Consider the following 26772-nt stretch of genomic DNA (forward strand, 5'->3'; position numbering starts at 1 on the left):
CTAGAGGAAGGACTATTATTATTTTAAGCTCATAGTTTATTACAGTATTTCAGAAGAGCTGCATTTCCAAAACGGTAAAAACTGGAAATGTGATCCATATTTTGAGTCCTGTGAAGTACCCAGTGAAGCAGGATTCATTTTAAAATGAAGGCCACTGCTGCAATGAAATCTGTAGGTCTTCTTGAACTGCTCATGCTTATTATTAATCGTAACTAGCATCCTGAGTGGGAGTAGGCTGGATTTTGTGGGCCTCTTCTTATTCTTCATAGGATGAAAACCTTTTACTGACACAGTTTAAGGAACTCCCCAGGTAGTGTGTCACCAAAACATGTATCTTATGTACCTCTGAGCATTTCACAGATGATTAAATTGAGGCTAACAATATTTTGATTATCATCAGTTACTCCTTACTGTGATCTTACACTGAAGGGTTTGTGTGTGTTTGTTGTACCTCTTCAGGTAGATTTATCACCACCCTGTCTCGATGGTGACCTTACACAGAGGTCATACCAGTCCCTGTAATACTTTTCAGTTATTCTGTTTTCAATATTATTGTGAATTACACTTCTGTTCCCTGCAGGTGCGTAACGTCTGTTAATGACTGGCATTTCTATACTAGCATAATCTGTAGTAACAGTTCATATGCTTTTTTCATTAAGGGAAAAGAAGGCCAAACATCAGAATGGAGATCATGAAAATCTGATGAATGTGGTAAGTATTTATTTCTAGCAGCTTGTGTCTGTCTTGTGGTTGGTTTGTGCAAAGCTCCTTGCAAAATATTGCAGATTGGAAATAGCTCAGGAATTTGGAAGTGGTTGAGCAAGGGAAACTTTAAAAGTTGCAGAACAGGAAGAGGAAGAGAACTTGCATAGACGCTGATAATCTGCACTTTTTTGGTGCTCTCTCTGCCACCATTGTACTCCAGATCTCCCACCTTCCTTTCACTCCGTTTGCAGCATAAGCACAGTGTACCCTTTGTCAGCTGCTGTCTTCTCACGGGTTAAAGCCATGGTAATTTGCCATAAAGGCTGGAAGGGACATCACTCTGGACATGCTTGCATTTGTTTTAACATCTCTAATCACAGGCACCCAGAGTTTTGAGTACAGTCGGCATGGTTTGACTCTCCTGCCAATAATACCTGTGAGTCAGAGCTCCTGAGATCAGAATGAAATTTGTCACATATCTATTTATGCAAACATTTATTCTGATCCAATGGTGATTGGATCTCACTAATTTGTGTTGCAGCCTTCTGATAAGGAGGTGTTCAGCCACTCAATCACAAGTTCGGCTACAGAGCCCCCTCCAAGCAGCGACCATAACGGGGCACTCAGCAACGGCGAGGGTAAGTAGCGCAGCCCTTGTGGGTGGGATGGACGAGTGGCATCATCCCCTTTTTCACAGCTCCCACATTAGCTGCACACTGGTGAGCCCTCAAGTCTTAGGTTTCTAGCCGTCAGCTTTCCAAACACACAGTCATGCTATTTGTCTGAATACCCTGCGCTTCCCTCTGCTTACCTCTGGAGATCTGACACCAGATCAGCTGCTGTATCCCAGGGCAGTGGTCGAGCATGCAGCTCTGTGGAGGGCGGTCAGTCCTCTTCACACAGGACATAATACACACAAAACTTATGATCAAGTTAAAAAATGCAGTAAGTGTGTTTGCCTTGCTGGGAAGTCAGTAGCCCATCCCATGGAGATGTTGATGTTTTGGGCTGCATCTCCACTTCCCTGCCAGGTGTGCTCTGGCACAGCCCTACTCCCCAGCTCCCAGTCCTTCACACCAGCCAACACTGGGAAGGTGCTAAGGTCCTTCTCTGGGCCACCAAACTACACCTGCAGATTGACCAGGCCATCAGGCAAAGACTGCAGCGTTCCCTAATCTTGGACAGCTACAGAGTTGGGATGTGACCAGAAGATGCAGTTGTACGTCGGAGCTTCACTCCAGGAAGCTGTGGAAATATTTCAGATCCTCCTTCAGGGTCATTTGGATCATAGACCCGTGCTGCGTGAGGCTGTCACATGTATTTTTGTATTTTAGAAAACAGGCAACATAAATAGGCTTCCTTTTTTTTCCTTAGTCTTTGCTTTGCTGAACACTCAAAATGATTCACAGTGAAGTATCACTGGAAAATATTTTGCTCAGCTTCACCTAAAAATAAACTTGGTCTCAGCTCAGAGCTGCAGGGAGCCAACTGTTGTCTCCACACTAAGCACCGACACCATGGGCTGCACTCATCTCCTCCCTCCTCATCTCACTGTGCAGCCGGAGGCTAAGCTGTTAAATCTTTACCCCACAGAGACAAGTATCCAAAGGAATTTTTAAACTTTGTTTTTGCAGCTAATCACTGCTCCAGTCTGTTGGCTTGTTGCTTATGTAGGTGTGTGGATCAGCAAGAGACTCGATGTGCAAAGCCCTACAGAAGGGAAGCATTTCTCTTTGCCATGAATCACCACACGTGCAACTGTCAAAGGTGCTACTAAAAGGCGTGCTGTCAACCAGCAGACAGTTTTCAGACTGTCTGATATTACTCAGCTTACACTCTGCATAACAGCCCTTCTGAATAACAGGAACCAATGTGCTTTAATTTCTTATTTATGCTTTATGCATTCTTTTTAATAGTTCTTTCTTTCACTGTTTCTGCTAGCCTTTTGAGCAGGGGCAGGAATATGGAAGCAGCACCATGAGATGTGTTTTTTTTCATTCACACAACTTGCCAGCATTATGTTTATCTATGCCAACCCCTTCTGTGTCTCTACCCATAACCACAGGAGCATGGAAATGTGAGCTCTCATTGCTTCTGATTATCCCCCCCCCAAGCTGAATGGGGTATGTGCTCTCTGGAGCCTGTGGCAGTGCTCTGCATAGCACAGAAATCCCTGAGAACCAAGCACCAAAAGGGAAAAAACATGTTCCAGCTTCTCCAGGCCAGTTCCTGATATTCCTCAGGAAGTCTGCAGGCATCCTGGGTGGTGACTGAGACACCATGAGTCCTAGTCAGTACACAGTAGGACGCTTCCTCCTATTCCACCTGTTCGTCCCCAGTTGTATGCAGGAGCCAAGTGAATGGAGAAGGATGTTTTCCTTTTCTTCTCCTCCCATCTCCCACTCAGACAGCAATTAGCATCTCACACCTCCAGTTCCATCCTGAGTTTTGCTGTCAGGATATGGATCCCTGTGGGTGCTGACTGCGTGAGCCTGCATGCCCTGAGCACAAGAGAAAGCAACGTCCATGACAAGCACCAAATCAAGGGTACTGATTGCTTTGGCAACACTTTATGTCATCATGTCAAACACACTGAAGGAAATGGAAGAATGGGTTGATTTTGCTGAGAGAGTACCACAGGAACTGTACTAAGAAAAGGAAAGCTATTCAGAATGATTTTTCAAAGAAATGGTGTCACATAAAGTTACGTACCATATAGTACCTGAAATGTGCTTGTATGTGCCCATGTATACATCCTGGAATGCAGGCAAATGTCATATGTGTGCACTGTAAGATAAGGAGTCCCACAGATTTCAGTCTCTAATACCCTCTAGTGACAGTGACATGTGACCCACTTCTGGGACTTAAAATAACATGTTCTGCCTAACACTACTTTTTGAAGTCTAGTCTTCTCTTTTGTGCATATGGTTGGCTCGTTTGTAGGTTGTCAACCTACATTATGTGCTGCAAGACTAAGAGAAGTATGGCATAGCCTTCCAGTGAGGAGCTTCTGGTGTAGCACTCAGTGAGGCTGACTGCAGCAGGGCTGAGCGAGGTGTGATTCAGACACGAATTTGGCCAGCATGTTAAACAAGGTGAGGGCTGGGTAGGGAGGAAGCAAGAATGCTTTCCTTTTTGAGGCCAAATGATAGGGAAATGGAAAGAGGAAAATCTAACAAGGCTTCTTTTAAAGGCACTTGGTTCGAGGCCTCCCACCAGCGTTCCCCATGTGAGACTACAGAGCAGTCTGTAAGCATTCAATGTAATCAAGTACAGCTGAACATCCATGTGTACCTGCACCTCCCCACCCATCCCCTGTTCTTACTGTGAATGCTGTTGCTATGTAGTGTGACTTGGGGGTGCACAGAGTATTTAAGATGTTGTGAGAAAGATATTTCAACAGTAGAGTCCAGAAGTCTCTGTAACTGGAAACTTGGTAATCATGATGACCACTAGACATTTCTAGGCGTTAGTATCATAATTTTCAATGAGACATAAAACCAATGTGATATAGGCAGTACCAAATAGCATTAACCTTCCTTAGTCATGCAATTGTTTGAAATGCTTCTTTATAATTTTCCTTAGTACTCTCAGAGGATAGTACAACTGCCTGTATCCAGCCTTATGAAGAAGTACAAACATCTGTCTCTGATCTGCTAGATCAACAGGATTGTCTTGGAAAGTCCCTAAAATGTCACCAGAGCCGAGAACTACCCAGTATTCCCCCTAACAATACCATGGAAACCATCATCTCCGCTAGAAATGCAGAAAACGATCAAGGTCTTGGAATGGAAGGGCCTTATGAAGTCTTGAAAGACAGCTCCTCTCAGGAGAACATAGTTGAAGACTGCTTGTATGAAACTGTGAAAGAAATTAAAGATGTTGGAGCAGTAGCCAGCATGGAAGGGAGCTGTAACAGCAAATCAAAGGCTTCATTGACAGTTCCTGAAGGTCAGGATCAGATTCCTGAGTGCAAAATTGAATCAGCAGAATATGCATCTGTTGACCGAAATAAAAAAAGTCGCCAAAGTGCTAATTCAGAAAGCCCTCTTGACAACACACCAGATGTAGAGGATGAGCTTCCCCCTCCAGTACCCATGAAACTCCTTGATGAAAATGAGAATGTGCAAGAAAAAGAAGTGGAAGAAGAAGTGACAGAAGGAGCAAGTAAACCAGAGAAGGTAAATACTGCAAATACTTGTCCTTGTCAAACAGCCAAATAATGATAGAGAACATATGTGTGGGAAAGGATTTTTTTAAACAACAAAAAAAAGCCAAGAAAAAAAAATTCAAGGTGATGCAAGACTAAAATATGGAAATGTGAAAATGTACAGTATAGTCTTTACATTATAGGCATGTACTCTTTTTATTGCAGCCATATTTTGGATCGCTGCAGTATGCACTGCATAAGGCTTTTCCCAAATATTATCCAGAAATTGCACAGGAGGCCTCTGCTTTTTTGTTTAATGGTATCATACTTCTAGGAGCTATTACAATAGGTATCCACTCTCTCTGTCAGCACCTATATCTTGTTCAGAGTCCCCCCCTTGTTTTTTTTCTAATGAAATCTCAATTTACAAAAAGGAGAGGCGGCCATTCTTGGTGGATGCCCTAACTTTAGATGTGCCTCCTCTGTTGGGCGGCCTTGACTTAGCTGTGCAAGTGTTAGGCATCTGCTCAAAGCCACTCATCTCATCTCTTTCTGTAAAAGAGAGGGACAGAAAGAGAGAGAGAGATTGCAACTGTAGGCTTTTATATTTGTCAAATTCTGTATGTCACCCGTAATGAATTTCCACGTGGTGAAATCATGGCCAAAAGTTATGTTTTCTCAGCAGCTTATTCTTTCTCCCAGCCTAGGGACAAGTTAGTGGTGAACTTGAAAAATAGAAAGATAACATTTTAAACAAGTTATTTTCCCATTTTCAGTTTTTCACCAGAATTAATTTTAAGGATGCTTTCATATCATGGCACAGAGTTTCATAAACTGTTGATTTTGCATTTTTCAGAACTACTTTAGATAACTTATTGTGAATGAAAGAACTGTGATTTTAGCAGTTTAATATAATTTTGGTGTCTGAGTCATCAAATAATACTAGGTATTGATGAAAATTTCCCAAAAATCCTTAAGATGCCATGTGACATTTTAATGTAAATATTTACCTGAAAAACGATAGCAGAATCGAGGTATCGTTACTTGTTTCTGGTTGTTTTCTTCTTTGAAGTACTTCAGTAATCCAGGCAAAGGGCAGGAAATTACCTTGTTAAATAACTGACTAACCATGTAACCTATAAAGCACAGTAAAGTCAAAATGAGTAAACTGAATACTACTCATAATATAAAAATTGTTTAGCTGGGCTCTTCAGTGCACATTCTTACAAATAGTGAGCTCACTAAGTAAAAAATTAAGATGTGATTGTCAACAATAATCCACCAACACTCCCCCCTCCCAAATTCAGGCCATATGTAGCTTCTAATTAAACTTTTAGAGAAACATATTTTCGTAACAGTGACATTTTTCCTACCAGGTGTGAATAGACTTACAGAAACTCATTGTATTTCCCAGGCACTGATACAAAGGAAAAGCATTTGCTGCTCTGTAGCTCCCCAGCACACCGTGTATGCAGTGTCAGTAACTGCAAGGAGTGGGAATTGATTAAAATGGTTCAGGTTTTGAAGGATTAATCAAGGGATGACACATGCAGTCCCCTAAGTGCCAGAAAAAAGGTGTTTGTCTAATTAAAATTTATTCAGAGCTAAAGCCATCCTGAGTTAAAGCTTCGGCAGCATCAGATCATTCCCGTATTTGCTGCTAGGTACATGCATTATGCATCGAAGCGTGCGCCTGTCCTGTCCTTGAGAGCTACAGCTGCAGCAGAGTTGGAAATGGTAATTGACGGAATATATAAATGTCATTATTGTTGGCATTGTGTGGGGAGGTGGTTGCGGGCTTGTTTTTCTGTTGTGATGATGATAATTTTTCCATCTGTTTTGCTGCTTCAAACAATGCAAAGCAATGCCTATTTTTTTCCAGCGTAGCAACCAAAACCAAGGTGTTTATGGAAATGTACATTATATTGATAACTCTTCTAGTTAAACAGACTCCATAGGTGTCTCTTTTTGCATCCTCTCTTGTGAGGCTACTTAGCTGTCTTGCTTAACATGACATCTGTATCCCAAACTTTTCAACCTTCTGCCCTGACCCTGACGAAGAGGGAGGTTGGGCGTAAGTCATGCAACTCACTCACTACCATTAGGCTTTGCTTTAGTAGGGCACAAAGAAGGGACAGGCAGGGAAGCTGCTTGTGTAACTGAGACTTGTACCTGCCAATAGCCAGAGACAGACCATGTCCAGGCTGTTTCAGTCTCACCCTGTGAAAGAGGGCAGCCAGCATGATCGTCAGCCCATGCCAGTTCCTGAAGCACACTTATCTGGGAGAGAGCTAGGTAGACCAAGCCAGAGACTTCCAATATAAAACAGCATGAAAACTATAAAGGATCCTTTCAAGAGCCAGACATGCAATAAACAGGTGAAAATTAATCATCTAAATTGGATATTGGCCGTGACCCAGGCAAATCCTTTGGAAGGTTTTGGTGGAAAACGACACCTTTAATAGCACAAGGCCTCTTACAGGCCTCTGGCCTCTGTCGTTTGGAAAAACTTGGGCATAGTTCCTCTAAAGTTTTTCTTTAGTGCTTCCTTTTTAATTAAAAAAAAAAGGAAGTACAGCTCTTCTTTTTCACCCAGGTCTTTCCAGGGTGAGCACTGGTAGAAAAGCTCTCCGTGTGTATATCTGGCTGCTGCCATCTGATTTCAGACTTGTGCAGCCTGAGGATGAGCAAAGAATCTCTTACAAATGCACCAGAGGAGAATGGTCTTCTTGTTCTGGTGCCCAAGTCAGGAGCAGCAGCTGAGCCAAGGAGGAAAAAATCAAGTGCTGTCGAGGAACAAAAGGAAAGTGGAAGTCAAATAAGGACACATGCTGCTGCGGTTGAGGTTTCAAGCATAATTTATAATAATGCTAGGTACAAAATGTTTAGGAGCAAGTATTTTTTTCAGTTTCCAAGATGACAATATCCTTCAAAATTGATGTGTCACAGGTTTCACATTTATAAGAAAGAATGCTGGGTCCCAGGGAAACAGAACAGGATTGCCAGCACCCTGGGGTATTTGTCAGTACTTGAGTGGGAAACTGTAGACGGGGTCCTGACACGTGGTGCTTATAGACACAGACGCTGATGAGAGAAAATAACTGCACTGAAGAATTTTGCAAGCACATTTGTTTTAATGTGTGAGGATGAAATTAGTAACGTACTCCTCAACACAAATAATATCCTGCAAATAAGAAAGACTAAACTGAGCTGCTGTAGTGAAGCAGATCTAATGGACAGCCAAAATATGTTTGAAAATCTCCTTTTTCTTTCTTTTTTTTTTTTGGTGAGTAAACAAACCACAGGTTAAAAAGCACATTCTCCAGGCAGTGAGAAAGAAGCAAGGGAGTTGTTAGGTGTGAGGGAAGCCCCCCAGGGTGCAGCAGGCAGACCTCAGTGTGCTTTGGGTCAGGGTCTTCATCAGAAGTGCCCCAGGGATTTGAAGCTTGGTATTCACCAGACATAAAAACACCAAGAAAAATGGAATTAGGAAAGAATTGTTTGTAATGAACCCCTGTGGAAAAAAAAAATCTTGTGTGTATAATGTGTGTCTGGAAGCAATATTTAATTGACTGTGCTGAAAAATAGCTTTACTTCTCCACCTTGGTCCGCATTGGACGAGATTTGGAGACTTTTCATGAAACTCCAAACTATGGCCCATTACAAACGGTGCTGGAAGGCTCCCTCTGAATCACTGTGGAGCAGGAGTCCAGCAAAGCCTTCTCACCCTATGGGGGCCGAATCACATGGCTGCTGAGAGGTAGCCAGAATCTTCGTTGCCAGAAAGATCCTAAGAAGTTCTTCGTAAGAGCAAAATGCTTTTCCCCCAGTGTTTCGTGACCTAATTTCTACATGATGCTTTACATGCTTGAAGTTAGACTTGATACGAAACCAAGTCCTCCATTCTTTGGTAACTTTGCTATGTGAATTGGATCCAGCCAGATGCTTTGAGAGTTGAGCTGCCCATCTCAGGGTGGTTGCAGCAGGTCTTTTCCATGTTCATGGCCTGAGCGGTTGTGAGGCAGTGCTGCTGTGGACCTCTGCACAACTGCTGCTTTTTGGGGGGGAGGAGGACATGGTGCCTCTCTTGCAGCACTTCCAGGATCCACTGAATGAAGGATAATGATCATCAGAAAGGTACTAGCTGAGTATTGTTCTTTTGTCATATAAAAGCATATCTGAAAATCATGTGGAAGGCCAACTAGTGTGTCACAACAGCTGACTTTTAATTGTTTAAAAGCCTTTGCAGACTCATTCTGACTTCATTAGAAGTGTAAAGGCAGGGATACAGCGGAGCAGAGTTTGTTTTAACCATTACATTATTTTTACCCTTTCAGGTCAGGACAAGAGCAGATACATTAAAAAGCTCTACTAACCTCAGGGCTGTTATCTCCAGAGATGTACTCTGGATATAAGGGATATTAGCTATGTAAAATGGAACTAGTGAGCAAATGACCATAAAATACATTGCATTGATTGTAATGGGAGGGTTTTATTATAGGTTTCACACTGTTGACTGGTAATGAGCCTATTTTTTCTTTCTTTCTTCCTTTTTTTACAGAGGCTTAGTTCAATGTCTTACAAGTCTCGAGAGGAAGATCCATCTCTTACAGAAGATGAGGTAGGTTTCTTGCATGGAATTCAATAACTAACTAGAGACCTTTTTTGGGGCAGAAATTAGCATAAACTCTGCATGATTAAGCAGGATCTAAGAAAGGTGAAATTTGTCTGAAGGGAAAATGAAAGCCAGAGTTTCTCTGCACAGAGTTTGTACTGCCACATTCCTAAAATCAGAAGTATTCTAGCATATGGCTGTATCAGGCCAATAGGTTAAAAAACTGTCAGAAAATGACAGGAGGCCACAATTAGCTGATCATTAGGGCAGCTTCTTGATTTGGATGATGAGCTCTACTTAAGAATAATAATCAGCAGCCTTTTCAAACATGCTCCACCTTCCCCATGCAAAGTGTTTGGGGCTCTGGGAAATAAATGGCAGCACAATAAAAGCACTGGAACATAAATTGTTCTTTAAAATGTCTGTTAGTCAGATAAATTGAGGATACTGAAACAAAGACAGAAAAGTTAAACAGAAATAATGTTGCTTGTGATCATCTCCAGCACACCCATGCAATTTTTAAATACATTCTCTGGACATAACAGTAAACACAAACTTGGCAATAAGCTGAGTGAGCTAATGTTTTCTTCTCGAAGAAGCACTCTCAGACATTAATGAATAAATTGAACTGGGTTCATGTAATTTAATGCTGGAAAGGGCTGAAGTATGGATGAGCAGAAAAGCCACTTTTTGTTTGGTTTGCTGAAATCAGCAAAAAGTAAGAAGTATTGTCCTCTGCAATTGGATGTCTCTCTTTATAAAAACAAAATTTAAAAAAAATACAGAGTTAACAGACGCGATCTGGTTCATCTGCATCAGTCAGTGTTGCTTAATGGTAATGGACATTTTCATGCCAATCTACTATTTTGATTGGATTGATAAGGATCCGGAGTGGCCTTGCATGCTTCGGAAAGACTTTAAATGTAACAGAAGAGCTATGTTGTAATTGCAACATTAGGTACCAGAGAAGCAGTGCAGGGAATTTCAGCCATCTGCCCTGTGCAAGGGATAGTATCCACTTGGACTGGGAGAGGGAGTCAAGAGTGGCTCCCTGTGCTTGGCACCAGCCCCAGCAAGCCCTGAGCTGATTGACATGTGCGGACATGGGCTTCTCTTTCACCTCTTCACTGGGGGCCACCTTCAGGCACTTCTTTAAGCATACCACCGCCTCAGAGGGGACTTTTAGAGCTAGGAGTGAGATCCTGGCTCCCTCTTTTGTGTTTGTAATAGCTGAGAGGTTTCAGTCTTTAGCCTTAAGTTCTGATACGCAGTGACTGAGATGCAGCTCCTCTTTGTAGACAGAGTTTAGTCAACAGAACAGACCTTGTGTATCAAGATCGCACTGACTATTTGCTGTTTTCTGGTGTGGGTAATTTGTCACCTGATTTTTAACGTTCTCTTCACATGACGTGGTGCATCCTTGGTCCTGCCTATAAACACAACAAATAACTATTCTCCTATTGGTGTCTCTCTAGAAGCAGAAAAGTAGCTGCTACTATTAAAAACAATAATAATTTTTAAAACCCCAAGGATCAGACAGCATCCTTCTCCTACAATACAGCAGCTAAACCTGATCATTCCTTTGATGCCTGTCTCCACATTGAGCCCAAGCTGGCTCCAGGACCATAGCAAAACTTGCAAGAGCTCCTGCTCTCAAAGCTGGTCCCTTTTGTCCTGTGTCTAACTTGCCTGTAGGGAATTTATATTCAAAGAATTTTTACATTTCTAAACTGCTTTTATAAAGCATTCTTTTTTGAAATAAAATCAATTCATAAATGCATGCCAGAAAAGAAAGGATTTGTAGGAAATCCTTTTTTTTTTTTTGCAAGAAAGGATATGTTTTTATTAGAAATCTTGTCTTTGCTTAAGTAACTGATTTCCTTGTGGTGGAAGAGGTACAAACTGGCACACAAGCTTTATGCCATGCTTAAATACTCAGCAGGTGTCTTCTTTTCCTAGATCTCAGCCATGTACTCATCCGTGAGTAAGCCGGGACAGGCCATCAAGGCACTGGATTCTCCTTACACCTGTATTCAAGAAATTGCATCTCAGAGGTCCCCATCTATTTGCAGTGGCCTCTATGCAAGTGTGAAGGACTTTGAAAACACCCTAAATGCTACCACTGTGCCTCAGTCAGCGGACAGACCAAACGGGGAGCTGGAGCCTGACTATGAAGCTATCCAGTCAGTGAGCCAAGAAGAAGACAGGACCTTGTCTGTGCCTAACACAAACCACACTGCTCTTTCAGGAGAGAATGACTATGAGAGCATAGGGGATTTGCAGCACCACAGGGATTTCACCAGACTTTAACTACTGTGGCAGGCAGATTTCAGCATGTGTCTGATCCGCTGGTATTTTCAAAGGAACATGTGAAACATGGAGAAGGAAGTGCATCTCCTTCTGAGGAACAAAGCTAAGTAGAGAACAAAAGTTGTAAAGAAGCAGCACACATTTCAGCTGGGATGCGATACCCGCTAGGTTATTCCGGGTGGTAGATGGAGGCTCACAGGAAAGGGTATGTGAGGTCAGAATGACAACTAGGACAACGTAAAGGCTCCACGATGACCAGAATTTGGGAAGGACTGCTGGGCTCGTTGTCCCAATAGGATTACATACCAAAAAGGCTGCCTTTACCCAAAGGCAGCTTTTCATTTTAAAAGATTATTTTATGTTGTTTGCTTCAAACTGTTTTTCAAGCATCGTTTTTCATTCAAGTTTAAGCATCCTCTTTGCTGAGCAAATCATGGATCATTGTACCTCAACTCAAACTTAGGTTGCAGGGCTGGGGAAGGCATGCTCACTTCTGTGTCCTTTGGGAGCTCTGTCCATGTTCTTTGCAACTAAAGTGCAAACAACAGTACTTCATTTCACAAGGGACCTACTCCAAATGTACTTGAATTTATTCTGTCAGCTTTTTCTTCTTTTTTAATGTCAAGGGCTGTAGAATGTGACTTGCAATATTTGAGATGTGTACTGGTATTTGTAGGGTTTTTTTGTCTGATTATCTGTGAAATACTGCTTTAAAATGGCAAGTGACACCCTTAGTGTTCTTGCTCCATTTCCCTCACATGCACACATACACCTACGCGTACACACACCAGACAATTGTCATGTTGCAAAAAGTTGTGCAAACTGATGCGCTAGCATAATGTTTAGCTAACCTTAATATTGTTGAGTCATCTTTTGAAGAACTTTGCCCTTTTTAAAGACAAAGTATTTTAATATGTTTGTCTAGTTTATTATATAGGAAAATTTATGTACTGTGTTGAGTGGATATTTTTTATTTTACAACGTATTTTTCATCCTCAAAGTTTTTGTAGGCTAACTTTCTGTTTTGTGTAACAGGAGGAATCCCGTTCTTTGGTTGGGCTTTATTTGGTTTTCCTTTTTTTTTTTTCTTCCCCATTTTAGAAGTACATAAATGAACTTTGGGGTTTTTTTGGTCTTCTTAAGCAGGGATGTGGAATATGCCTTGCTGGTTTTAAGCTCAAAATAATGGAGTCTGTGTAAAAGAACACTGCCAAAGGGCATAAAAGAGGCAGAGAGAGAGTGGTATTTAGTCTGGGATAGCCACTGGTCCTCCTTGTTCCCCTGCTAAAAGAAGCAGAAGGGCAACCAAGAACTTCTCAGGGCTCTGACAAGCAGTTTGAAAGCCACTGTCTTTCAAAGATCTCAAGTTATTCTGTTACTGTTAAAAACAAAGTACAGTGCTTAGATTAAATAAGTAGGTACTGATTTTTTACTGATGAGTAGGTTGATACTTTTTCTTCAAAAATGGTACAATGAATAAAGACTAGTACAAGAATAGTCCAACTGGCATTGTGTGATATGCATTTGTACACAGTTATGTGCACACATGCGCATATATCCCCATGTACATAAGCATACACAAGTAATTTGGGCACCAGTATAAATTGTGGTCCAAACTTGGTAGTATTCAACCAACATTCACATATGTAATATTTGGCATGTGCTTGAAGAGTAGTTTATTTTCAGTTTGAAATAAACAGTACATAAACTGAGGTTGGCTTATACCATAGTAGTCTAGAATGGGTTTAGTTTCAGTTCAGTTGATACTAGGTTTCAATATATTGGATTGTGTCCTTCTCAGGTCACTGGCCACCGCTCAACATTACTTGGTACTATAAAGCCCAAACATAAATCTGGTTACACATATTTATTAGAAGTTTATTAGAAATTCATAACTGAAAGAAATGTAATTTATGAGCTTCACCTGTAAGTAGTGCGTCTCTGAGGAGCAGTGCAAGTGTGCAGTCAAACTCTGCCCACAGGGTGATTCAGATTTTGTGGATCCTGACCTCATGTGACAGTGCAGCACACTTGATCTATGACTCTCTTATTTCAAGGAAAAGCAGTCCAGATCAGCCTGCATTCATCATGTTCTTGACTGTGCTGCCATGCTTCCATAGCTGCAGCAAACATTTTGCTTCCACTTCATTGCAGTGCTTTTTAAAGCTGACTTTGGTCTTCCTTTCTGGAGTTTTTCCCTCAAAAACGGTTTCTGTTTCTGTTCCCTTGAAAGTGAATTAATGAAGTTCGCCTTTGACTGTTCTCTCCTTCTGCTTCACACTGCTTAAGGCCAAAGATAAGATGCATCACATTTCAGATCTTTTGTGCTAAGTCTGGAGAATTTCTGAAGTCTTTAACTCTGTGTTTGCTGCCTCTTCCTTGCTCAGGGGTACAGGTTTATATATGAAGTCCTCAGTCTGACACCTGCAACTTAGTGGCAGGCATACCCCAACTCCTGAAATTCCCAAATAAATCTCAAGATGGGATCTACAATCCCATCTATGATCCTTAAGGATTCTCTTACTCATTACATGGATAACTGCTTTTGGAGAAACAGTAGCAACATGAGGTTTGTCAGGTTCACCAGATGCAATTTCAAGATCAGTTAAGACAAAAGATAATGCCAGTTAATGACAACAAAGAATACCACTGAATTCTTGACTGCAAAATTTTAAGGTGCAAAAGAAGAAAGTCAAACATCACTGTAGGAGTGTCCCCATCAAGATCAGGAAGTCAAAGGGAGGAGGAGGGCTGCCTGGTCACTCTTTGTGGTCTTTCAGAGCAGAATCAAGAGTGTTCTTTTGGAGGAAGGGATGCAAGACTCACTCCTTCCTTCCTTTCCCCTGTTCTGACAGCTGCACCTTGAGACCCCAGGCTTCCCTTTCCACAGTGAAATCCCTCCCCTTCTGTTGCTTTTTTTTGGTTTCTATTTTTAACCTGCCTTATACAGCCTCACGCTGGGAGCTGGTACTGACTTTACAGTCTTGTGGTGCTGACACATTCCTTCCCATTTAAATGACTCTCAGGCTGGTCACAACCTTTCCAGCATCCACTAGACCCTCAGCCTGGTGAGGAAGGAGCTCAGATCCTGTACTGCTGCTTGTAACGTCTGTCTGCCCTCAGCTGTTGAGACACTCTCACACTGGACTCTTGGGATCTGCAAATAGGAATTGCCATCCTGGAAAAGGACACATGGGGGAGTCCAGAGCTCTCCTACAATCTCCATTATATAGTCTAATGCTAAAGAAGAATGTTTTTTAATTCAGTCCAAGGTTCTTACGTGAATAATTACATCCCTTGACAAAGAATCGAGCTTCTGGTTTAGTTCCCTCTTCCCAGAAGTAAGATCTGTTCCCTTATGGCTGTTGCCAATGCTTCCTTTTCACTAATATGTTGGATGGAAAGATTTTTCCACCAGTAATCCCCAAATAGATTAATCTGACTGTAAAGAAAAGGGAGTCTCTTTTACTTGTCTCTTCATTGCTATTTTTTCTCTTTCACCATATCCCAAAATAAAATGTCAACATCCAAATTGAAGTATTTGTTACCTGGTGATCTTTTCTGGGGAAGCTTCATGGTCTATTTCTTTGCCTCCATTTTTTTAGCACAACTATGTAATAAGATCTCACATCAAATTGCCATAGTAAGGCCAAAACGAGTTGTAATGTGTGTATAACTGCACTAGTGTAAAGGTCTTTTCTGATTTCCTTCTGGGAAGTGGTAGAATCAGGAAATGCAGTTTGGATGTCTCTTCCATGAACCATGGGAGTTGTTCAAACCACGTACCTAAACCAGTGCTAAACCCGTACCTAAACCAGCTCTAACCTGATACCTAAACCAGTCTCCCCTTTCTACCATGGCACAGAATTGCTTTCTCAGTCATGGAGAGAAATAGATTCTTTACAGATCTTTGTAGCACAGGCAGGTTCCTAATTACCACAGTTAGATCAGTTATAGTGCCTTTTTTACTAAGTAGCTAGTACTTCCATACTCTTTTCCATATTGTGTTTGTTTAATACAAAGCTACAAAAAGATATCCCCACTTTGTCTAAGTTGGAAACAGCTTTACAGAGACACATTAAATGTACTGGACCTCAATTAGCCCTACAATAGCAATAGTCTCTCACAAACGTCCTTTAAAAAGCCCAGTAATGTAGCTACAATGACTAAGCTTTGCAATAAGAACTATCAATCTTCTTTTGAAGAGCCTAAGTTTTTCAACAGTGAGCATTCAGGGCGGTGGTGGTCTTTGTCTGCGTCAACTGTGAAAAATTAGTTGCTTCAGTCTTTGTATTACTATCAACTGCAGACTTGCTTACGTGTAGCAGGATTCATGGGGTGAGGGATGAATAGGTGTGAGAATTCATATTCCTGACTCACCCAAAGCTGGACCATCCCCACAGGAGCAACTGGTTGAGGACCAGCTGCCTTGTTCCCTAAGCCCTTGTCTATCGTGCCTTCAGGGAATCCATCCTGCAGGGATTCTTCTGGGCTGCGTGCGTCTCCATAGCTCCCTGAACAGCTCCTGTCTGCTGTCTTGATCACAATTCTGTTATATGCGGTGCTCTCTGTTCAACCTTTCAATGGTGCTTTTATAAGATGCTGGATAAATGGTTTCAGTGTGCTTTCTGAAAGCTGATGTGTAAAGCTGTGGCACAGACTGCTCTCACTAGTACTGTCTGCTTCCCAGGAGTCTGCTGTAGCTGTGTTACTCTGACTACAAAAGGCTGTCAGTGCTTCCCTGTCTCTTGTTCATCCCATTCACAGTCAGAATGGAGTCATCACATGTTAAGAAGCCTAGGTTGGGCCACGGGTGTTTAAAAGCAGCCACTCAGGCCAAATGCCTTGGCTTGAAAGGAGTTAAGAGGCATGACTCTCATCTGTGCAGTGTGGGATTGGAAACATCATAGAGAAACAGCTCAAGGAGTTTTTTCTGTCTCCTATTGTACATATACATTTGTTTGCAATCTGACTGTAAGAAAGCTGTTTCTGCAACAAACATTTTCATTTGGGCCACACTCCAGTGAGGGATTTTTGCTCTTAGGCAAATTACCAGTTATTTCAGATGAGTGTCATTTCTTTAGGTTGGAACATGCCTGGATAAGTCTGTTATGTGCCTCACAAGTAACTTGGTGTACGTAGTCTACTGTAAAACAGGACAATGCAGAAAGATGCTCAGCCTGACAGATGTTCCTGTGGTGGTATGCTGAAGACTTTCAAGTGGAAGTCTTTTCCTGGGAGCAGGGAACATAATTGCAATCCATATGATTTCATACCCTGGTGCTGAAGTTGATTTGTAGCATCTCTTTTGGGATGGTCATGGCTGAAGACATTGCCAGAACAGATCTCAGCCTCAAAAAAAAGAAAGTATTTTTATATGCCTTGCTAGCTAACAACATATGTTGAGGATTATGGTAAAGATAAATGTTATGGATGGAACATCACCGAGATAAAAACGCAGGGTTCCCTTTCCTCAAGGAGAGAGAACCCCCCTTTGGTTGGGTCAGTATGAAAGATCAGAGGCTTTCAAAAAGTATTAAACAACAAAAGTATTAAACAAATTAGTTGCCTATGTGGTAATTTTCCATGAGTACATTAGGGTATCACATACGCTAGAAACTGTTCTTTCCCTATGGACAACAGAAAGATGAAAGCTTATTTGTAATACGAGGTTCCCATGGATTAACTGATAAAACTTACTTTACATGTAAGCCAAAGGTCAGCAAGAGCGTCTACACAATGTAGGTATATTTAAGCTAACTCTAAACGATCAAGCTCAGGTGTTGTAAGCAGAATCACTAGAACAATTTAATGATCTACTTGGTCTGACCTGCTCACTTAGCTAACTCCAGCACCCCAATTTCCACAGCAAATGCATGGGTTATCTTTGTATTACATACCCCTTGGCCTGTGCTGTCTATAGACAACATAAAACTTACAGTTCTGTTTTTTCAAGCTGTAAGGTTTTTTTCTGGAGCTTTTCAGTTTCAAACTGGCCGGAAGGACAGTCACTACAAACATAATAGCAAAGTGCCTAAAAATAAAGATGTTTTTGTAAAGATAAAGTTGCTCACTGTTACTGCACAGCAACTTCTCTACTGTACGTGGTAATCTCTTGCCATACACATTCCTAAATATTGGCTTTCATTTGTGATGCTTATTTATTGTTACAATGGCAGAGTCTGACAAAGTTTCTGTCTCTGTAAATCTGTTGTCTAATTTTAACTAGCATTTGTTTGTTACAGAAAATACAAAACAAAATTCATTGTTTAGTTTAGAGGGCAGCTATGTTATTTCTTGTAGGTTATAATAATGCAACAACTTTCTTAGATGATTTACAAAGTATGTAAGTATCACTTGACTTCAAGATGCTTCATTTGAGATTTCAGAATGCCTCCCATTCACTATAAGACAATGTTACCAGCTCTTGTTAAAATTACAACATCTTATAATATTGGGGAGGGGGTTTTAAACCTTACGAATCTTATTACTTAAAAAAAACCCACAGCACTGATGTTTTGACTTCCTAATGTCTGCGAAGAGACTCTCATGTTTTAACTTTAAGCATAGGTTGAATTTGGACTACCCTTTTATTCATGGAACTGCTCATGCCATGTTCAGCCATCACCATCTGAGTATCTTTTGTCCTTGATGAAATATGGCAACTGTCCAGAGGGCACAGAAACTGCATCACCTAACACTTCCGAATGGGACCTTTGGAATGTGCCTGCAGGATTTAGAAGCCTGGACTTATGCTCCAAAGTCAGATGTTTTGGGGAAATCACATCCTGTGTTCTGTGGAGGTCTTCACTTTCTTTCAAGGCAAGAAGTTCTGTAGCTTGCAAGTGCTCAACTGACTTGGAAAGATGTAAGAGGTAAAGCAGTACAACGTTTAAATGTATTAGTAAAAAAAAAAACACCTAAGAGCACAAGAGCCTTCTTTCTCACATGCCTGAGGATACTGGAATTTGGTCTTTATCTCTGAGGCTATTTGAGAACAGTCACATAACCAGTCTCCTCAGAACATCCTACCAGCAGATAAGTCTTTGAATGAGCATCTGGATCACTCTGATGGCTCCTGGGTTTCCACACGTACCACCTTCATGATTTCCAGCAGGGCCTGTCTCTACTTTGTGGCAATGACTACTTAGGAACAGCCCTTTGCTTCACAGTCCTGACCCCCTTAACTTAAGAAACAGGGATGTGAGCTACTTCTCCTCAGTGTGACTAGTCTTTCTAGATGAAAGTGTGCAAAGAGCCCACCTGCAAACCCAGAAAAGAGCATTTACTGTCGAGCCAAGACAGTTATAGCCTGTTGCAGCAGCTAGGAAGGGAGAGGTAACAGGAACAACAGCTAAGTTTCATTTGCATTTCAGCCACATCACAGACTACCTGTTTAGAAAGATTTTTGCAATAGTAGAGGTCACAGTTAAGGGACACATTGCCAAGAATCTCACAGGAGGTGGATGGAATTGCTTATCTTCTCAGTATTCCCTGTATCCAAAGAGGCAGGAGCAAGTCCTCTCTGCCCCACCATGATGCAGTTTGTTGATCTTTTATCAGGCCTCCATATAAACAGAAATTAAGTGAAAATAAATTCTAAATACATGGTTTTGTTCTATCATAAACCCAAAATGGACAAATGTAGATGCACTAATGTAAGTACCATGTGCAGATCTGGACTTGCACAGATGGTTTTAGGGGGGGAAAAACCCAACCTGCATTACTTTATTTAAACAGATCTATTTGCATGAGACGAGGGTGCAGGATTGGACCCTAAGACAAAGTTTAGAAGAGGTTTGGTTTGGTGCTAGGTATTTTTGTTTTTATTTTCAGTGAAATGTATTTTCTTTCTTTTATGTTAGTGAATTGATACAACTTCCATAGGAACAACAAAAAATAGTCTGGTATATGGATAATATCTCTAATAGCTATTATTAAAATCATGCCTCAGTAGGAGCCACTTTAAATTGGGTGCTATAGGAGCTTCAGCATAAAATTGCTTTATATATGGAACATTGCATACTTAGAACATAGTGGATAAATATTGGTAATTACAGACACTTTATTTTATCCATTGTTTTATAATGGAAAAAATATTTATTACTGGAATGGTTTTCCAGCAGTGTTCTCTTACATAATGTTCTAGCAACAAACTGTGTTTTCTGGACAACCATTCGATTCTCTGGTCACTGATGCAGAGCTGCAAAACATCCTCAAACCAGTATAATCTTCTAAAAAGAGATGATTAGAACCATCTCTGGCTACCTTAGCATGGATACAGTTAAATATACTATGTAGTTCAGATCTGTAGGCAGTGAGAGCAGTTTGAAGAAATAACTGTACTATATAAACCTGGAGTCAGAGCATGCAGACTTCCGAGATGGCACTAGCTGAGGCTGGTGTGCTACATGATGGGTTATTTGGCTTGCTACCTTTCTGAAATCAATATAGTTTTATTAACACCACTGCAGACACTGAAATACTGTAGTTTTGCGGAATGTACGTTCCATAAATAGTAGCTTGACTGTAATTGCAGGGCTTATCCTACCGGTAGAGCAGTTCAGATCCAACACTAAGTTTCATTTTGTAAATCGATAAATGCCATGAAATTCCTCTCAACATTTTATAGTAGTATACACGAGTTGATGTAATTTAGTCATACCATTGTTCCAAGAATCTTCATCTGATGTTTCTAGCCAATTCAGCTTTTGGCTGCTGAAAGCACAGTAGGTAATTATGGTTATTTACTGTAAATATAGACAAGTTTTATGTAAATATTTCAGGGGAAAAAATGCTACTTAAACAAATGAGGCAGTTATCTAAAAGTAAGAACATAGGTCAATAATATAAAATACAAGTTTTATTTATGTACAGTAGTATCCTAATATTTACTTGTTTATATGCAGAAAAAAACCTTAAGATTCTGTACTGTATTCTCTGAAAGCTTTTAAGAGAGGCTCTGCCATTTTCTCTGTTTAATATATTTGGAAATAACTTTTGAATTTATTGGAAATCCATGTAAATTATGTCAAATGGGAAACACGTTACATTGCAAGACATTAGTTTAATTCAAAACTCCTGGCAAAATTCAGTGGATTGAAATCTATATATAAATTCAATAGCCAGATAGAATAAAACACAATAAATAAGCTTTGTCTTTTGCTTTGTTTTGTTTTTTTAACCTGTGCCTCTTTTTGTTTTGTTTCTTAACAAATGTTTTATTCAGTCCTTGTAGTCACTTCCTCCTGCAGGTCCTAAAATCTGCATTATTTGATAGAATTTTGTTTATTCCAGGCATTTTGTGCTGATTTCATTACCTGACAAGAACTATTAAGTTTTCTTTGTTTTATATAGCACCTTACTCCTCCCAAAGCCACAATCCTGTCAAGATTCATGTATGCACACAACAGCACCAATTTTAAGTTGTCTCTGGACTAAAGGAGAAAATCCCATTAATATAGTGGCACTACGCTCTTTTTAGTGCAGGTAAGAATATTGGCTTTGAGCCTTTGAAAGTTGTGCTGCTTTCAGCATTTTTAAAGGTCTGCAATTACCAGCCTTATGGATTATCTTCTGAAATTGCCATGGCACTCAATTTCTTTTTCTTTGCTAAAGATGCTCTCTAGACAATGTTCCCCAGAAATTTGCTGTGCTGCACCGTCAATGGCAAGACTCATTTGTGTAGAAATACTTTGAGAACATCCTTAAGCACTTCAGAAGAAGAAACCAGACCTGTCCTGGTTTAATTTTCCTCCTAGTAGCTGGTACAGTGCTGTGTTTTGGATTTAATATGAGAATCATGTTCATAACACACTGATGTTTTAGTTGTTGCTAAGTAGTGCTTACCCTAAATCAAGGACTTTTCAGCTTCTCATGCCCTGCCAGCAAGAAGCTGGGAAGGAGCACAGCCAGGACAGCTGACCCAAACTGGCCACAGGGATATTCTATACCATATGACATCATGCTCAGTATAGAAACTGGGGAAAGTTTGCTGGCTGGGCATTGGTCAGCAGGTGGTGAGTAACTGCATCATGCATCACTTGCTTTGTATATGCTATCATCATCATCATTACTACATTATTTCAATTATTAAACTGTTCTTACCTCAACCCATGAGTTTTCTCACTTTTACCCTTCTGGTTCTCTCCCCCATCACACTGGGTGGGGGCAGTGAGAGAGTGGCTGTGTGGGGCTCAGTTGCCAGCTGGGGTTAAACCATGACAGAACCACACCTGAATATGTAACACAGATTCTGTTTGTAAGTCTAACCCAGGCAATATCATCTTTTAAGTGTGTCACTGGAGTAGGGCTTCTTTGTACCGAGATCATGAGGCTGAAATGGTACCTAGCCTGCTGGGACTTGGGTTCTCCGTGAGATGCACCTTCCCCCTCATTATCTTTAATTACAGATAAGAGAAGAGCAGCTTTAACCAGTTACTGATGAAAAGGTTTCTCAAAAATTCACAATGCAGCCATGGATTAGTTATACTGAGCTGGGAGGCTGAAAAATTAGACTGGCACAGACAAACAGTATCTGTTAACTGTTACGGTAATGGCTCTTTAATGTTTAATCTGGGTAAGTATATTTTAGTACTCAAAGTTATAAGGTTGTAGGTCAAATAGGCTACTTGGGAAAATAAGGAAGATTTCACGTGAAAAATCATTCAGGATCTGATAGTTTTAAAAAGTTGCTTTTTACTGAACATTTGTTCATGGACCAAGAAGCTGCAAAATATGTAATTTGATATAATTTTTTTATGAAGTAACATGTTGAATATTACCCAGTACAGGCTGTTCTTCTGAAAAATGCATGCATTGTTATTATCAAGAGAACTGTATCACAGCTACTAATTTTTTTTTCATTTTTCATTCCGAACAGTTGCTATCATCCATAAAATAGTGCTATTACAATGACTAGCTTCATGTTTGAGGCCAACCATGCAGAACTATAAATGTGGCTAGTTAAAATATTGAACAATTTGCCCAGATGCTGGCTAATCATGTAGCTGCATGCACACACTTGGGAAGAGAAAGTATGAGCATCTTTCTTCTCCACTGATCTTTGACACCACTTAAAAGTAAAGCTTTAACGTAGCAGGAGGTTGGTATGCAATCAGGAGTATACTGCAGTGACACCTGGTGTTTAAAATAGAATTATTCCCTGTGCAGTGTGACTGTCAATTTACTTTTAATTGGGTACATATTCACTCAAAGACCCACAGTTCACCCTGTGTTCATGGAGCATAGCATTATATTGAACTAGAAAGGATTGGAGCTAAAGAGTGGCTTGACATTTCTTGGTAGAAAATGTATCTGACAGATTTGTTTCAAAAGCCCAAAATTGCAGTGACATGATCTTTCATGAATGGCAGTTCTTCCTAGCACTCTAGCTGATGAGATACTTTATCACTACTTCTTCTCAGCTGGTTATTACACAAGTGAGATTGACCCTTCATATAACTCACACAATCAGAATTCCTGTGCAGCTTTTGTGGAAGGACTGATAGGCAAGAACAGGGAACTGCCAGTTTAGACAGAACCCAGAAATCCTGTGTGTGTTGTGGCACTAGAAAGCATATTAGAGCTACAACAGATACTTCTGGAATAGTCCCTGCTAAAGAGCTTATTGACCAAAGTAGTCAAGATCTGCATATTTACAGATGTGACTGAAATGGAATGTAAATCCCATCATCAGTTAATGTAATTAAGGATTATTAGGATAATATAATAATACAAAGGATCATTATTATTAAGCATTACAGTTTGCCACAAGATGAAGAAAAAAATAAGATCTGGTAGTAATCTGTACATATAGACTGCTGGATAATTTCTATTATGTAAAAGTTTTTTGTTACTTGTTTTGAAAAGTATATACATGCTCTACATTTATCTAGTTAATCTTTGAAATCTGGCAAGGACAAAACTCTAAGGCTAGATTTGTGGTTTTCCTTTGTCCTATAAAATTCTTTAAGGGTTTGGCTGAGCTACAAAAGCCAGATTATCCTAAAAGTCCTTGTTTCCCTTCCTTAATTTTTCTGGGAAATGATGGGAGCCTCCAAAAACAAAAACCCTGAACATGACCTTTCTAAGGCTATGCTTGTGCTTCTAGTCAAACAGCAGGGAACCAAGCCTTCTCCAGCAGATACTCAAAGGCTAACACTCAAACTAGCATTCAGAGGTCTTTTTTTTTTCTTATCTTTCTTGCAGCTTATTTTCAGCAGCAAAGAAAGAAAAAAAGATCTGGGCAAAATGAAGTCTGGCTTGGATCTGAAGGGAGCAAACAGCTGCTGCTCTAACATAATTAGTCTTGTAACCCAGCATAGTGCTGTTTCTGGGTTTGAGGGCTGAGGTTGTCACAGGTTGGAGAACAGAGTTATCAGTAGCTTCTGTCTTTAAATTACCTAGGAACTGATATGAAAACAGCCTGTATTAAAATTTAAGTCTCAAATTCAAGCACTCAAAACAGGAGGAGATGATAGTTGTTCATATAAGCTCAATTTCTTGCACAGTGCATTCACAGTATAGTTGAGATTGGAAGGGCCCTCTGGAGGTCATCTGGTCCAACTCCCCTGCTCAAGCACGGACACCCAGAGGAGGCCGCCCAGGACCGTGGCCAGGCAGCTTTTGAGTATCTCCAGAGATATAGACTCCACAACCTCCCTGGGCAACCTTTACCAGTGCTCCGTCACCCTCACAGTGAAAAAGTGTTTCCTGATGTTGAGAGGGAACCTCCTGTGTTCCAGCGTGTGCCCATTGGCTCTGGTCCTGTCACCAGGCACCACTGGAAAGAGCCTGGCTCTGTCCTCTTTGCCCCCTCCCTTTAGGTATTTATAGACATATATAAGCCTTCTCTTCTCCAGGCTGAACAGTCCCAGCTCTCTCAAGCATTCCTCACAGGAGAGATGTTTTCATTATCTTTGCGCCCCTTCGTTGGACTCCCTCTAGTATGTCCATGTTTCTCCTGTACTGGGGATCCCAGAACCGGACCCAGCACTCCAGGTGTGGCCTCACCAGTGCTGAGTGGAAGGGCAGGATCACCTCCCTCTACCCGCTGGCAATATTTTGTCTAGTGCAGCCCAGGACATATTCACCTTCTTTGCCACAAGTGCAAACTGCTGGCTTGTGTTCAACTTGGTGTCCACCAGGACCCCTGCACCTTTTCTGCCAAGCTGCTTCCCAGCTGGGCAGCACCGAGCGTGGTTGTTCCTCCCCAGTGCAGGACCTCACATTTTCCCTTGTTGAACTTCATGAGGTTCCTGTTGGCTCATTTCTCCAGCCTTTTGAGGTCTCTCTGTGTGGCAGCATGACCATCTGGTGTATCAGCCACTCCTCCCTGTTTTGTGTCATCTGCAGACTACTCCCAATCACATTCCTGTCCTTCATGTGCCTGGAAAACTTCCAGCATTAATTGTTCAACCACCTTCCCAGGGATCCAGGTGAGGCTGATCAGCCCATAGTTCCTCGGGTAATCCTTCAGATTATTTTTGAAGATAGGAGTGACATTTGCTTTCTCCCAGTCTTCATGCGCCTCTCCAAGTCACCATGATTGTTCAAAGATAATCAACAGTGGCCTTGCAATGACATCAGCCAGCTCCCTCAGCACTTTGGATTCACGTACGTCCAGTTCACTTAAGTATTCTGTAACCTGACCCTCTTCCACCAAGGGTACATCTTCCTTGTTCCAAACTTTCCCTCTGTCTTCAGGTCCTTGGATTTCTGAAGGCCAGTCTTACTGGTAAAGGCTGAGATGAAGAAGCCATTCAGTACCTCAGCCTTTTCCATGCCCTGTGTCACCAAGGCTCCTGCCGCCTTCAGCAGCAGGCCCACATTTTCCCTAGCATTCCTTTTGCCACTAATATATTTACAGAAGCCCTTCTTGTTGCCTTTGACATCCCCCACTAGATTTAATTCCAGTTGATCTTGGGCTTTCCTAACTGTGTCTCTGCACACTTGGACAGTGTATCTATATTCCTCCCAGGTTATTTGTCCCTGCTTCCACTTTCTATATGCTGCCTTTTTGTGTCTGAGTTTGCCAGGAGCTCCTTGTTCATCTGCGCAGGCCTCCTGGCATTTTTGCCTGACTACCTGGTCCTTGGAATGGACTGCTCTTGAGCTTGGAGGAGGTGAGGCTTGAATATCAATCAGTTTTCTTGGACCCCTATTCCCTCCAAGGCCTTATCCCATTCGAGTCTTTCAAGCAGATCCTATCCAGCCACCATTCACCAGATAAGGGGATTCTTGTGAAAAAGTAGTATTGTGACCTTATTTTCAATTACTTCGTCTTTAATTGCTTGATCAGATATGGGGTTTTTTTCTCCCCATATAAACTGTCTCAGTAAATTTTAAGCATAAAAACAGCAAGAAACTGTATGAAGTATGTGAAGGTATATGCAAATCTGAGATTTCTTTCCCTCCAGATTTTGCAGCCTAGGTATCACTTCAAGGTTTGGTACGTGATTGAAAGATGTTGATTGCCACATGCCTGTGACATGTCTGTAGGTGACACTATAAAGACTACTAAGTGGAAAGATAAGATGACAAGGATCCTGTCCTTAGTAATTTGTAACTAAAATACTCATTGGGCAGATAAGTGCAAAGAGATAATGGGAGTAAAGTCCATTCTTCGATGTTCATTGTAATAGGATCCTTATGATACTCTAGACACTGAGATGATTTTTTTCCATGGCTTCCAAACCCCACTAGGTCCTCCTGGGTTCATCTACAGTGCTCTCCAATACATGTGGTGTCTAGAGAGTGTCCTAGCTCAAACACAGCCTGCTTTTGCAGCCCACGTTACCAGAACATACAGTTGGCTCTGGCACATGGTGTAACACCTCTGAGCTGCTGCAGCACAGCTCCACCCTTGGTCCTGCAGGTCTAGCACCAAGCCCCAGCTAATGAGCATCCCTGGAGCCAAGCAAGCCTGTGCAGAGGGAAATGCTACGTGTCTGCACTAGCACTGTGGTTTGGCCACAAACTAGGTAATTAC

The 26772-nt window shown here is 41.2% G+C and overlaps 1 protein-coding gene and 1 long non-coding RNA gene across 3 annotated transcripts in view; one reads left to right on the plus strand and one right to left on the minus strand.

Annotated features, from left to right (window-relative positions):
• PAG1 (phosphoprotein membrane anchor with glycosphingolipid microdomains 1) overlaps positions 1-20962 on the plus strand; it is a 117488-nt gene extending 96526 nt beyond the window's left edge. For both annotated transcript variants that reach the window (XM_064442496.1, XM_064442497.1), the window contains exons 6-10: positions 660-711; positions 1247-1343; positions 4291-4886; positions 9417-9476; positions 11430-20962. In XM_064442496.1, the coding sequence (XP_064298566.1) occupies positions 660-711; positions 1247-1343; positions 4291-4886; positions 9417-9476; positions 11430-11780 (1156 nt within the window). In that variant the 3' untranslated portion in view covers positions 11781-20962. The remainder of the gene's footprint in view (positions 1-659; positions 712-1246; positions 1344-4290; positions 4887-9416; positions 9477-11429) is intronic.
• LOC135311889 (uncharacterized) overlaps positions 7648-26772 on the minus strand; it is a 33205-nt gene continuing 14080 nt past the window's right edge. Inside the window, exon 3 of the long non-coding RNA XR_010371431.1 lies at positions 7648-8963. This is a non-coding gene — a long non-coding RNA (uncharacterized LOC135311889). The remainder of the gene's footprint in view (positions 8964-26772) is intronic.

The sequence above is a fragment of the Phalacrocorax carbo genome, chromosome 2 (genome assembly GCF_963921805.1).
Source record: "Phalacrocorax carbo chromosome 2, bPhaCar2.1, whole genome shotgun sequence".
NCBI classification, from domain to species: Eukaryota; Metazoa; Chordata; class Aves; order Suliformes; family Phalacrocoracidae; genus Phalacrocorax; species Phalacrocorax carbo.